The 13,795-nt window shown below is 39.3% G+C and overlaps 1 protein-coding gene across 1 annotated transcript in view; it reads right to left on the bottom strand.

Moving 5' to 3' along the window:
- Nucleotides 1–435: 435 nt before the first annotated feature.
- The window catches only part of Adamts5 (ADAM metallopeptidase with thrombospondin type 1 motif 5), a 41,724-nt gene continuing 28,364 nt past the window's right edge, over nucleotides 436–13,795 (bottom strand). Inside the window, exons 4-8 of the mRNA XM_070030523.1 lie at nucleotides 11,203–11,486; nucleotides 9,719–9,902; nucleotides 8,627–8,802; nucleotides 6,334–6,509; nucleotides 436–2,129 (exon numbers count right to left, since the gene is read on the bottom strand). Of these exons, the coding sequence (XP_069886624.1) occupies nucleotides 1,562–2,129; nucleotides 6,334–6,509; nucleotides 8,627–8,802; nucleotides 9,719–9,902; nucleotides 11,203–11,486 (1,388 nt within the window). The 3' untranslated portion in view covers nucleotides 436–1,561. The remainder of the gene's footprint in view (nucleotides 2,130–6,333; nucleotides 6,510–8,626; nucleotides 8,803–9,718; nucleotides 9,903–11,202; nucleotides 11,487–13,795) is intronic.

The raw sequence follows: 13,795 nt of genomic DNA on the forward strand, positions 1-13,795 counted from the left end.
AATCTCTGACAATAGGCACAATTGGTTTGATTATTATAAAATTTTATATAAAACAATTGGTGCTGCAGTATTTCACAAAGGAAAAGAAATCCCATTGGAATAAAACACCTTCCATTTTGTGAGCTATAAGGTGGTGGTTATGCAATCATTACAGTCTAAACAGGTATTTTCAATGTCTATTCAATTTTATAACCTACCTAGACAGGCTATGGAAGCAAAAACAACAAACTTCCTGAAATCCATCACATTTTGTCACTCAAACACTTTCTGACACGACCAAATGCTTTCCAATTGGGAAACATTTAATACTGTAGGAATATATGTGTCTTTAAGAAATTAAGAAATGATTGCCTGTGGTGTGGAAACAGTCTTATTAAAGTTAGCCATTTCTTTTAGCATTAATCAGACTAATGATGAAGGTCCCTTCTAGGCATGGCTTATTACCAAGTGATCTTTAATATTCCTATTAAACCAAGTCAAGAAGAAATACCAAGTAGCAGTCTTTAAGAACCCTTGCATGAAACAAACGAACAAGCAAAAACAAACAGATTGTACAGGTTTTCTGGTCAGAAATATTCCAGTGCTGAATGTGTTGGATGGGACACAGCACTTTATGCTTTGTAATCTGTATGACTATTGCACATTATGAGACATCAGATGGGAGCCATAGGAAAGTCATGAAAATACAAATTGAAAACACAGTGATGTGTTGCTTTTCCTTTGAAATGCCAACATAAGCAAACAAAGTTTGAGACTTTAAAAATGTATCACAAACACAGAGGAAAAACATTCTTTCTACATCTTAATTATACCTTAATTTGGCCGACTGCCTGAAAAAAATACAGGCAGTCAAAGGTTCTAAGTAAATAGCATTTAAATGTATTTAAATGCATTGAAGCAAGCAGACACCCTGAGATCCCATTTCTTTCCAGAATCTCTCAGAGGATGCTTGCTGTCAAAATGTTTTTGGACACACATGTGCTCTCCTGTTGTCACAAACATATACTCTTATTAAACCAGCAGCCAGTTCTTAATTTCCAGTAAAACATCCACAGCTCTTTCTGGAAACTAGGAGTTGAAATAGCTGCAGACCTACTTTGGTCAAACAATTTTTTTTTTTTTAGAAATATATATTTTTTAATAGAACCAAGTGCTATAAAGTGACATACCAAGGGCTGATGTTATTTACAAACAGTAAAAACAAGCAATTGTGTGTCATGGGTGGAAATGACTATGATGCCTTGAAGATATTCTGTAAGAGGTAGGTGACAAGGGGGAGACTGTCCTGCCATCTTCCAATGTCCCCTGATTCTACATTCATCACTGTTTCTCCCTCATTCTTGTAGGCCCCAAGATTTTCTGTATTCCAAGGTCACCATGATCACATGAAGCTGTGTCCATCTTTTTGGTCACAGAGAGCAGATTCTGCCCATAATTCGACTCCTGGTGACAATGACACGGAAGCATGACTTTCTGTGCGTTGGGTACACCTCCTCTTCACCACATGTGTCTCCACGCTGGACCCTCCCGTTCTCTTTGTGCACAAGAGCATCACCACAGGCTAACATTTCTTCAGCAAACACTGCTTAAACGCCGAAGGTCTCTGAGCTAGAAGACAGCCCTTGGCTAACTTCCGGCTTCCATCCTGGCACTGCACGGTCCTGGTGTGCCAGCCAGTGTCGCAGGTCCTCGAACAGGCCAGCCAGGGACCTGTCACCCACTGCAGCTGTTGAGTGGCTGCTCCCACTTTATTGCTGCTGTGGTTAGTGACGGAGTTCGCTTTCTGGGTCGACTTCTTGGGAACGAAGAAGCTGTAACGGACATCTAATGCTTTCGTGGGGTCTGTGGCAAGAATCTGGACGATGAGAATTTCCTTGGTGGCTGCATAGCCCATGCCATGGAGGAAATCATCCCGGTGGCTCCAGCCGCTGTAGTTCATCACCGTCCCGTTGAGGTCGATGATGGTCTCCGAGGTGGAGATCATGTACTTTCCATTGATGAGGTACTCACCGTTTTTCTTTTTCAGGGCCAAGTAGGCGGTGAACCTGGTCTCGTCTTTGGCTTTAAACTGTCGGACTTTTATGTGAGTGGCCCCTTCGGGGATTCTCACAACGTCAGTGTAACCCTTACTGCAGGCAGGGAGAGGGAGGAGAGAAAGAGACAGAGAGGCAGAGAGGGAGGAAGGGAAGTAGGGTGAAGGAGAGAGGGAGGAAGAGAGAAAGAGAAATAAGTGCACACGTAACAAATAGATAAAACAAATGTTCTCTAAGGTGCTGTTCTTCTTAAGACAAAATTTTAATATATTCAAGAAATTAGTCTAAATGGGCTTTAACATCCATTCTCTTATCACCAATGAAATTGCGGATAGACTATTGTGCAGATTGGTATTGAGATGTTTAAAATTAGGACATTTCATTATTAAAATGCATATAACCACTGCCCTTTGCTTACACCCTGTCATTTTTACAGACATATAATATATTATTTATAAATATATTATTATGTGTATTTATATAGGTGTAAAAAGACACAAGCAGACATTTCAATTCTCAGACTTGTTGCAGATTCAGATCATCCAGTGATTTTTTTTAAAGTAATTCCAAACACTGAGCTGATTTGCAGATCGATGAAATTCCTATCTTTCAGAGTGGGACAGAAGGGTGTATTCCTGAAGGTCTTCACATTGCTCAGATATGCAGACTAATTTAGGAGAAGGGCTTTAGTGGTGGTGGTGGTGGTGTGTGTATGTGCGCGTGCATGTGTCTGGTTTGGAAACAGAAAATGGAGGCTCTGCTTCCAATGATCCTAGAACTCTATTTCATGGGGTAGAAAGCTACGTGAAAGGGTAAATTCTTTAACTGGAAAACGTTAATTTACAACTGGCATAAGGAGAAAAAAATGAATTTCTTAATTTTACTAATTTTATCCTGAATGTTCCATTCCATGTAATGTTATAATGAATAAGGAATTCATTGTAGTTGTTGACAAATAGGACAGATCACTAAAGATTCATCATCTGCTTGGGAAAATGTGTAAAGGTTATAAGCATGTCTGACAGCTGGAAACCACTGGCAAATGCTAATTTGCCACTGCAAAGCTAATTAAGCACCCAGGAGCTATACTAGTGAGAAGGAAGAATTATTGGTCAAAATATTTGCCCTTATAAATAATTTCATGATTGGATATGAAGACTTACTATTACTTGGCATCACCTTAAATACAGTCTTAGTTATTTCAATTGAAATACCCAAGTTGTCTATTTCCCAATTCGTACTCTAGTTTAGAGATTAGGGAATAATGACAGTTACCCTAAAAACGAAAATATCCAAGTCTGTTACCTCTTCTGCCTCTCCTCTGAATCCATAAGGAAGCTCATTGTCAAGGAATCCCTCGTTCCCTGGACATGTATCTAGTGACCCCCACACACGTGTCAGAGTCTGTCAGTGCTTTAAGGCCATGCTCAGGGTGTTGCTCATTCTAATTCAGTGAATTATCTTTAGCTTTGTAATACATTACAGATAAGACTTGGTTCTAGGACTTTTTTTTGTAGTATCCAGTATCAATATTGAAACTTTCAGGGGCTCCAAACCAAGCCAGGAAGGATGTGGAGGTATCTCACGTTACACTACAAGAATGTAAACTGGAGATGTGAAAGCAAGTGAGCAAGTTTGCTTCAGAGCTCATGGGTAGCCATGCTAGGCTAGAAACAAAATTTTCATTTATTAATTTTCAGTCTTTTCACAATGACCCCAGGCATACTTTTAGCCGTGCAGGTTATATTTTATAGCAGTTAAATGATTGTTAGTGGCTAATGATGATTAACTCTGATTACAATCGTTCTCAAAACGATAGCAGACAGGTTGTGAGAAAATAGACAGGATGAAGAATAAGAGAATCCAGAGAACTTTAGAACTTTATTTCTTAGCACTGGTCTTGTGTTGATGGATGAGTATCAGTGAGCACAGGCAGCATTCTGGCCAATCATCAAACTTTTACCAGGCACTGGGTAAGACTGAGAATCAGGGCCCTTATATTTTTGTTGCTTTAGAAAATATGTTTTAAGGTGAATTGCTTATTCATTTTCTTTGTACTCTACTGGGACACCATGTAAATTCTAGATATCAAGTAGCTTCTGTGATCACTGTTTCTTCTTTCCTTCAAAAGTTACAGAATGACTTAGGTAGCCCATGTCTTAAGTTAAAGACTGTTCATCCTTCACCTGGCTATGCAGCAATGGATAAGCCCTAAACTCTCAGAATCCTACTTTCTTCCTTTGTAAAACAAGGAGTTGAACCAATCACTTATAAGATCTTTTACCATTCAAATGTATTGAAGGGCAGGCTATGATACCTCAGATATACAAGGTTTTTTACAGTGATGGTTCAAAGTAGCTAGACAAGGAATTATTACTACATTAGAAAATAAGAGGATAAAATGAATATTAAGAATAATTTTTAGCCATATGTTTACCACATCAAACATAATTTACAATTTTTACACTATCATGATGCTTCATAGTTTTTGGTATGCCCTACCATTCATGATCTTGTTTTATATGTGAGACAACACAGCACCAACATCAAGAATGCAGGTACTCTCAGCCAATACACTGAACCTATGAGAAGTTTTGCAAAGAAGAAAAAAGATCCTTCATTCCATCAGATTCTGTAGCCCTTCTACATGATGTTGGCATCATATTTTATGCTAGAAAACGCCTTTGTTTGGTCATTTTGAATGTCTGCATAATGTGTGAGATCTGCTGGAGGTGACACCAGAGGTCAGGCAATATTTGTAGTTCTACCATTTGAACTGCAACCTTTCTTTCCATGATATACTTTTAATGCCAAGTTTGAAGCAGCTGAGAAGAATTGTCTTTACAGTAGCTCTTGCTGCAAGCACTTCCAATTTTCTCTATAGCAATAATGAGACTAGGTCAAGAAAGAAGAGGCTCTCTCAATGATTGAGAGAGCAAATGGACTGCATCCTTCTTTAATGAAACATGTAAACTGAACAATTGTACTTACATGATTATCTATTTCTATATCTATTTATTGTGCATAATGTATTTGTCATCAATGTCACTGTCTATGAAAACTGACATGCATTTAGATAAAGATGAAAAAGATGGGGTTTCACTTATTGATTCATCTTCACTATGTCTTCTCTATTTCTCTTTAATTAACATATTAAACATGTGATTTAACATACTATTTCTTTTATGAATAAAAAGAATAAGAACAAGAGAAATTATGTGACATCCCAAGTTCTCACAAACTCATAGACAGAACTAGATTCATAAAACTATTATCAGTTGAATTCCAGAGTCCATCCTCTTCTCTTTATATCTAAAGTTTTATCTCTTGTTATTTGGCATGTATTTATGATTTGTAATTTCTTTTCTTTTCTTTTCTTTTGTCAGTCTTGGGGCTTGAACTGAAGGTATGGGCCTTGTCTGAGCTTGTCTGTGCTCAAGGCTAGTCAGTGTTCTACTACTTGAGCCACAGTGCCACTTCTGGCTTTTTCTGAGTGCTTTAATTGGAGGTTAGAGTCTTGTGGACTTTCTGGCCTGGGCTGGCTTTGAACTGTGATCCTCAGATCTCAGCCTCCTGAGTGGTTAGGATTATAGGCGTGAGCCACCAAGCCCAGCTGCGATTTGTAATTTCTTGAGTGAAGTATTTTTGCCTGTTGGAGTGAAAGGGCCAGTATACACAAGAAATATAACTCGTGGAAAGGAGTGTTCTTTTCACAACAACAAAAACATATTAGGAGAGAACCTATGCTAATAAGAAACAATGGACACATTTAGAGTAATACAATTGAAGACGATCTTGTATGCACTTTCTTATAAAATGAATAGAGGCTAAGCAGAACAGCTTTACAAACTGTAAAATAGAATTGTTCCTCACGCAATCTTAACTCAACCAAGAGGAATGTTTTCTCTCACAATACAAACATATACACACACCCTAATGAGAATCTATTTGTTAAAAGAAATCATTACAAAAGAAAGACCCATCCTTTCATGAATTACCTTTTACTAATAAATAAATACATCTGGATGGTATCACTGAGGTGCAGGCTATTGAATTTTTTCTCTGCCTTTTCTGACTCTGTTACACCTTGACCTCATGGCTTTTGCTGAACTGCTTCTAGACATGCCTGAATTTTATTCAGCTCCCTTCCCTCCCTTCTTACATTCATAAAGTGTTACCAGAGCCACTTTCGATCTCCTTCTACAGAGAGCTGATGTGGTGATTTGAGTTTTCTGTGGCAGTTCTGCAAGAGTCGAGAGCTCTGTTCAGTTCCCAGAAGGGCAGGGCTTTATCACATTACCTTTTTTTATTGAAGGTTCCGATAACCTTGGTACAGCTGGAGTTGTCTCCTCCGCACACTCCACACTTGTCATACTGCAGCTTGGAGCCGATGATGCCATCGCAGCCGGTTCGCACACACCTTCCTCGGACACACACCGAATTGCTGTACGGCCGGCATTCAGTCCCGTCGGTCACCTGAGTCAGGACAAACACCTCAGTGGTGAGCAACATCTGGGCATCGGGTACTTGGTTCTTTTAATAAACTAACAATTTCTAAATTGTGATTTTTTTTACTTTGATTGGAATAATTGTACCTCAAGGGAACAACAACCACCACAACAAGCATCCCATAAGACTGCCAACTTCTTACTTTCCAAGAGTGTCTAGCCAAACCCTCCTTGACAAATGCAGGCAGGAAGAGCTGCAGAAAACTAGATTATGCACTTTCTCCTTTGAGCTTAATTCTTTATTTGGTAGGTGATCCAATTTTTGTATGCAATTTTTTGTATGCAAGTTTTAGATGCAAACCATGTTCCCACAGCATAATCTGGCCTTTTTGTGTGGATGAAAACAATCTTTTCACTCCATGTGTGGGACTATTACTCCTGCAGAGAGTGGAGTCTAAGTAGGCTTAAGAGCACAATGATTCTTCTTTGTTGCATAAGCATTAGTACAGTAACGGATTTAAAAATCTAAACGTATTCAAAACTTGAAAAGCCTCCTCTCTTGTGGGTTGAATGAACAGACTCAAACACATTGCCACAGAAAACAGAATCAGGGAAGTCAGGAAATTAGGTCCTCAAAGAGACTGGTTTTGTATAAAGGAATTAGTGTAGTTAAGAAGCCAGGCTCAGAGAGATAAAGGCTGCATGCTTTCTCTCATATGTGGAAGCTAGAATTGATTGGCAAATATGTAAGTCAATGCCTTGGGTGGTAAGCCAGTATTCATTCATGTATTAATTGAAATATGGTAGATTTATGGAGAACTCAAACAGTATAATTCCTTAGGAAGGCAAAATTATAGTTCAACATAATCAACACCAGGAAATAGGCACTTGGAAAGGTAAGTTGGGGCCGAGGGGTCTGAGGTACATAAATGAAGAAAAGAAGAGGGGAAGAATGCAGTTAAGAATGCCATATATATATATATATATATATGTATATATATATATATATATATATATATTACAAAATTAAAGAAAAGTGAGGGAAATGGTCAATTGGGAGGGATGAGTAAGAATGTTGACGGGGGGGAGACATTGATCAAAATTCAGTGTATTCATAAACAGTTTTGTTGAATGACAACTGCTTTGTACAACTACTTAAAGATCATAAAATATTAAAAATTCAAAGCTAGTAAAATATAGTATGTGCATAAACTGCAGCTTTTGTTCATGACTGTATACATATATATTCACATGCATGCTTGAATTGCAGACATGAGAGAGTCTGTCTTTTCAGTATGTGCGTATGTGCGTTTGCCTATGTGTTTATAAATTGAATATATTTCAACATGTAGCACTTCTCTACCTGGTGGTGTGTCCAACGGATGTTTTTGCTTTTGATATTCAAAATTAAAATGTGTTATTTCATATAAAAAAGATGTGTCTTAATTGTTATGTAAGTGGAGTATTGGTTTATTTTTCAATTATATGTCTATGTGTATACACATATAAATTTCAGAAGTCTTTTAAGACATAGCACCTACTAACAAATTACATCGTGTTTGAAAAAAATCTACTGCCTAAGACTGAAGGCTAGAAAAATCAACTTTAGTATTTTTAGAAAATGCTTATCTGTGAAAAAAAACAAGGAGCAGCTATACACACATAATGTGTACATCTAGAAGAACACGAATTTATATTAAAGACTTCAGAACTATTCAACACCATGGATCAGACAGAGTGATCTTGAGAGCTATTTTCATAACCCAGCAAAGGAATCCTTAAGGAAAATGTTAGAAAAGTAGAAAGGGTTGGCTTTCTAAGCTCCCTTTAGACATGTGCCTAAGAAATGCTAGATATTTCTACAATTATTTTGAAGTTAGGGTCACTCTTCAACTTCTTTGAGAGTAACTAATGGTGCGTAAAGGATAGCTTTTAAAACATTTACTTGGATCTGTGTAAAAATGGTCTTTATTCACTGTATAAAAGCTTGAAAAATACAGAAATTATAGAGATGGAAACAAAACCTCTCCAAAATCTAACCACCCCCTAAATAATGACATTTATGTTTGGTATGTGCTGGCTACATTTTTTCCAAATCATTTCCACCGCGGAAGCCGATCACTCCTCCACTCGGTGTGGACTCACCTTTGGCGAGAAGACCACGTAATAGCCAGTGCCCCTGGCTCTGCAGGTCAGCTTGCACACATCGGCTGGCAGCACACCTGCGTATTTGGGAACCCATTCCACAAATGTTTTGACTCCCTTTGCATCAGACTGATAGCCATTTTTAGCTTCACACTGCTCAAGGCGAAAAGATTTACCTAGGAAACAAAGCACACTGGCATTCATCCTTTATCTGCTCTGACACTCAGCTGTATTCTTGTACATTTATGTAATTGATAGGAAGAAACAATGTGAACATTATTTGTTATACAGCGCTTCTTTGGCACCAAGGTAGAACAATTTCAACTAGATAGAGTTGACAATAGAAAGCCCAAATCAAAGCTTAGCAAAACAAAACACCACAAAGTGGGTACTTGCAGAACGGTGGGGTAGAGTCAAAGGGAAAGGAGTAGATTAATGAAGAGGAGAAGAGGGGGAAATAAGGCAAAACATCTATTGTATATATTACAGTTTAAGAGAAATGAGGGCAAGGATGTGTAGAGGAAGGTTGGGTAAGAATGTCCTAAAGGCATGACATTAATCAAGATACACTGTATTCATAAACTGCTTTGTTAAACGTCAACTCCTTAAAGATAATAAGAAAAAGAAAATATTAAAAAATAATTATTTTAGTCTCAGTTTTCCAAATACACTGTTTTCAGTAATAATGATGATTTAAAGATTGTCTGCATAGTGCAAGTGGACAATGTAAACTTAATTTGATCTCTCCAGCTTCTAATGATTTCTGTTAGAATAAAAACATTATATATAAGGAGACATTTTAGATGCATGTTGGTGGCTCACACCTATAATTCTTGCTACTCAGGAGGCTGAGATCTGAGGACCATGGTTCAAAGCCAGCTCATATAAGAAAATCTGTGAGGTTCTTATCTCCAATTAACCATCAGAAAAGCAGAAGTAGAGCTATGGCTTAAAGTGGCAGAGAACTAGAGTTGAGCAAAAAAGCTCAGAGACAGTGCCTAGGCACTGAGTTTAAGCCTCAAGACGGACAAAACCAAAAAGTAAACACAAAACAGACCTAGACATTGTAAGGGATAGGAGCCATTGGCGTACCATTGGGTGGGCAGGGCACGACGCTGCAGGAGCGGTAGATGGCTCTCTTCCCTGTGCAGTAGCGGCCACTGTTTCTGGGTGCAGGGTTGTTGCAGTGGCGATAAGCAAACTGTACTCCTCCTCCACAAGAGCGTGAACACTGGCCCCAGGGGCCCCAGGACCCCCAGTTACCATGGCTTGATGTCTGAAACAGAACAGAGAAGATATTTTAAAATCGGAGAAGAGGGAATCATTCACAATGTACCTTTGTGAATCAGTTACATACAATGACACAGTGGAAACTTTATGACAGCGTTAATGTTTTCAACACCAGAGCATTTCCAATCCCGGGTAATTCACCTCTCCCCTACTGTAAAAGATCTGAAGTGGCTCCTTGATACTGAGCGCACAACAATGATTGCCTTCCATTTTCTCTATGCTGTTTCAACTTCTGTCTCTGAATGTTATAAAACCCTGCTCGATGTCACTGAACTGTGTTGACTTTCTGTGTACTCTGATCCTGGATATGTAAAGAAGTGTCTAATACTGATGATTTTGTGTGATGCCAGATATTGCAGGATTGTACTTGTATCTCTTTCTCCGTTAGTCTTAAAATTCTCTGGTTCTTTTGTTGACATCGCATCCTCTCTGTTGCAGACTCTACTCCATACCTAAGTGCATTTGAGCTAGGCTTGACTAAATTCATTAACTGTTCCACATACTAAAAGGGACCTTCCGCCAAGCTGCACACCCCACCCACACGGGAAAGGAGTAATGCTCTCATGACACCTGATGTCTATTCCTCTTGAAATTTTGCAGGAGACTCCAGAAAGCACAGTATTGCACGCCATTTTGCCTGGAACAGATTCAGAACTCTATCTGATGTCCCATGCTGGATGACCCGATGGACCCAAGATATAACACAGGGCATCAGTCTCCTGGGTACACTGCCAGTCTTGCAAATGAGAATGAATATATACTTTGATTTAGCTTCAGAGATTAAGGCAGCAGGTGCGAACCAGATGCTGGACTGTGTGTTTATCATCACATAGCTTCTATAGCTCCACTGCTTATATGAGTTGCTATGGGAATAAAAAGCAACCACACTGGACCAAATCTGTGCAAGAATTATGCAGTCAGCTTTGTTACCATTTCCTTACTGAGTTAAAATGAATATGTTCCAATAGTTTTTACAAGAGGGGATTTAAAACTGTGTTTCCATCTGGAGCTCTTTTTTTGGGGGGGAGGGGCATCTCTATCAGATGGCCTCTGGCTTATATTTATTCTTATAATTTGTGAAGAAATCCCTATTATCTCCCTGTTCTCCAGCACTTGGTTACTGATAGTGGCTATGGCAGACAAACTATGATATTGTAACAAGATTCCTAGGGGAAAAGTACTTGAATTAGGAAATAAAGCCTTTGGACGGCAATTCCCATATTTATCCCGGGAACTTGTTTCCCCTGTTGGGTCCCCAGCCTTTGAAAGACAAGAAAACGACTTACTGAGTAATATTTCTTCTTTGTCTTGTCTACACACTTGCCCTGCAGGCAGATTCTCCCCTTGCCACAGGGCGTCCCTTCCACGGCTGGTAGCTTCTTGGTTAGACATACCATCTGGCCCTGGCGTACCACAGCGCACCACAGCCGGGCGCAAACGTCCATGCCAGGACACACCGAGTACTCGGGCCCAAATGTCAGGTTGCACTGCTGAGTGGCATCGTAGGTCTGTCCCGGGAGCTCTTCAGGGCCCAAGATCTGCTTCCGTGGTAGATCCAGCAGGCAGTTACCTAGAAGAACAGAACAATCCACAACGACCGCTATTCTGGGTTGAGATTTCAAATCACTAAGGTAGGAGATCTTAAAATGAAACAGTGCATGTGGTATGGACATTGATGTACACATAAATCTGCAGTTTAATGTCTTGGATCAGGTACTTGTGAAGGGTAGCATTAGGCCCTTGGTTGGAATCCAGCATCTTCCCTGGGAGATGTTCTTGAGAGTACCTGGAGATGGAAACAGGCTAGTAGCAGTATGAATACATGCAACAATTTTGTAAGTACTTGTGAAAGTAACCACTGGGCTCAGTGCAGGTGGCTTCTACTTTTAATTCTAGCTGCTCAGAAATCCCCATATCCAGGGGATCACAGTTCAAAGCCAGTGAGCTGAGAAAAGCTGCAAGAATTCATTTAAAAAAACAACTGGCAAAAAGCAGGATGGAGGGCTGGGAAGGTGGCTCAGTGGTAGAGCGCTTGCCTTGCATGCATGAAGCCCTGGGTTCGATTCCTCAGCACCACATAAGCAAAAAGAAAAAAAGCCGGAAGTGGCGCTGTGGCTCAAGTGGTAGAGTGCTAGCCTTGAGCTGAAGAGCTGAGGGACAGCGCCCAGGCCCAGAGTTCAGGACCCAAGACCGGACCCCTCCCCCCCAAAAAAAAAGCAGGATGGAGACATGGCTCTAGAGATAAGAATGCCAGCCAAGACTGGAAAAGAAATGAAAATGGAAAATAACCATTGAGCTGAGACACCAAAATCATGGACCTACAAGTCTGAAAGTTAATTAGATAATAACTATTCCATACAAGTTTGAGAAAGAGTAATATAAGGTTTCCTATTTGCATCTCATTCTCCATTTTGAATGTGTCTGCCTCTCACCCGTTTCCTTTCCATTAGATCCAAGATAATCCTCAAAGTGGTATCTCGAACATCTCAGCACACTAAGCATTTGCTTAGTATCTAGGTGGTTCTAGAGACATTCTAGGTTTGACCCAGATCCACTTCAACAGGTCTTCCACTAAAGTAAAGCAGATAGAGTAAACAAAGTATTTCTCCCAGACTGATAGAAATTTTAATCTATCTTTCAATATTCACAAAAGAGAAAGGACTGTGAGAGAAGAATAATTTGGCCCATCTTTATACGCTTCTCTTTTTATTCTTTCCTTTGAATATGTTTTTTCATAGAGTAAATATTTGTTGGAATTTACAGCATGTCCACCAAAACCAAGTTGGTGTTTTGATTCATTGTATGTGGGGGTAAGGAACAGGATTAGAACAAGTATGAATGACACACAAAGTGCTCAGAAGCTGGGACAGAGATAACATAAAATCAGAAACTTACTTGTGCTTCTCTTCTTCCAAAATGATTGCCAAAGAATCCCAGCCCAGGGGAGGAGAAAGTGGGGGAAAATAAAGGAGGGAGTGACATTGTCCAAAAAGCACTGTACTCATTAATTGACCTATGGATTGTAACTGTTTTGTATAGTTTGATGATGATAATCAGTTAAAAAAAGAATCTCTGCCTAGTGAGATGACACCATATTTTTTTCTACTCAAATGCTCATGCATGATAATTGCCCATCCTTATCTCTATTTTGTTGATTATTTAGGTGTTTTCACTAATATCAATAAGAATATTAGCATGAAGAAGAATAGCAATAAGAATATAATAGCAAGAAGGAAGAGAAGGAAGAGGAGAAAAAAAAGAAGAAGGAGGAGGAGGAGGAGGAGGGGGGAGAAAGAAAAAGATAATGATGATGACAATTCTCAGTTCTTTATGTTTATTAGATTATTACTTTTCTTTTTCTAGGTCTGAGACTAGGACTGGAACTCAGTGCCTGCATCCACTTTCACTCATTGGCTAGCACTCTACCAAATGAGTCATATCTCCAATCCCTAGATTATCTCATGTGCCTAGGAACCCTATGATGTAGACCCTTTGATTTTATTTAGTTTAAAATAAGGAGACTGGATAATATAAAAGATAGGGCACTTACCCCGGTCACATCGCTTTTGTGGTTTTGTGCTCAGAGCCATGCCTCCTCATGGCTACATGCTGCCTCTGTTAGACATGTGGCTAGCTGACTTCTTTTCTTGCCAAAGGCCAAAGTTTGTAAAGATCCCTTTAGGGCAGATATCATATTTAAGGCTAGAAACATCTGGCCTGAAGTCTAGTCCTGGTAAAACACTAACTGGCTACATGTGCCTGGCCAAGTTCATTAATCTCCCCTTAATTTATTTTCAAGATCTATGTAGTATTTTCCTTTGCCCCTATGATAGCATAAAGGTAGAATTAACTAGCACACTCTCAAAGGGAAACCGGAAA

Source organism: Dipodomys merriami, unplaced genomic scaffold (assembly GCF_024711535.1).
Source record: "Dipodomys merriami isolate MVZ:Mamm:240054 unplaced genomic scaffold, mDipMer1.0.p SCAF_2, whole genome shotgun sequence".
In the NCBI taxonomy this organism is placed as follows: Eukaryota; Metazoa; Chordata; class Mammalia; order Rodentia; family Heteromyidae; genus Dipodomys; species Dipodomys merriami.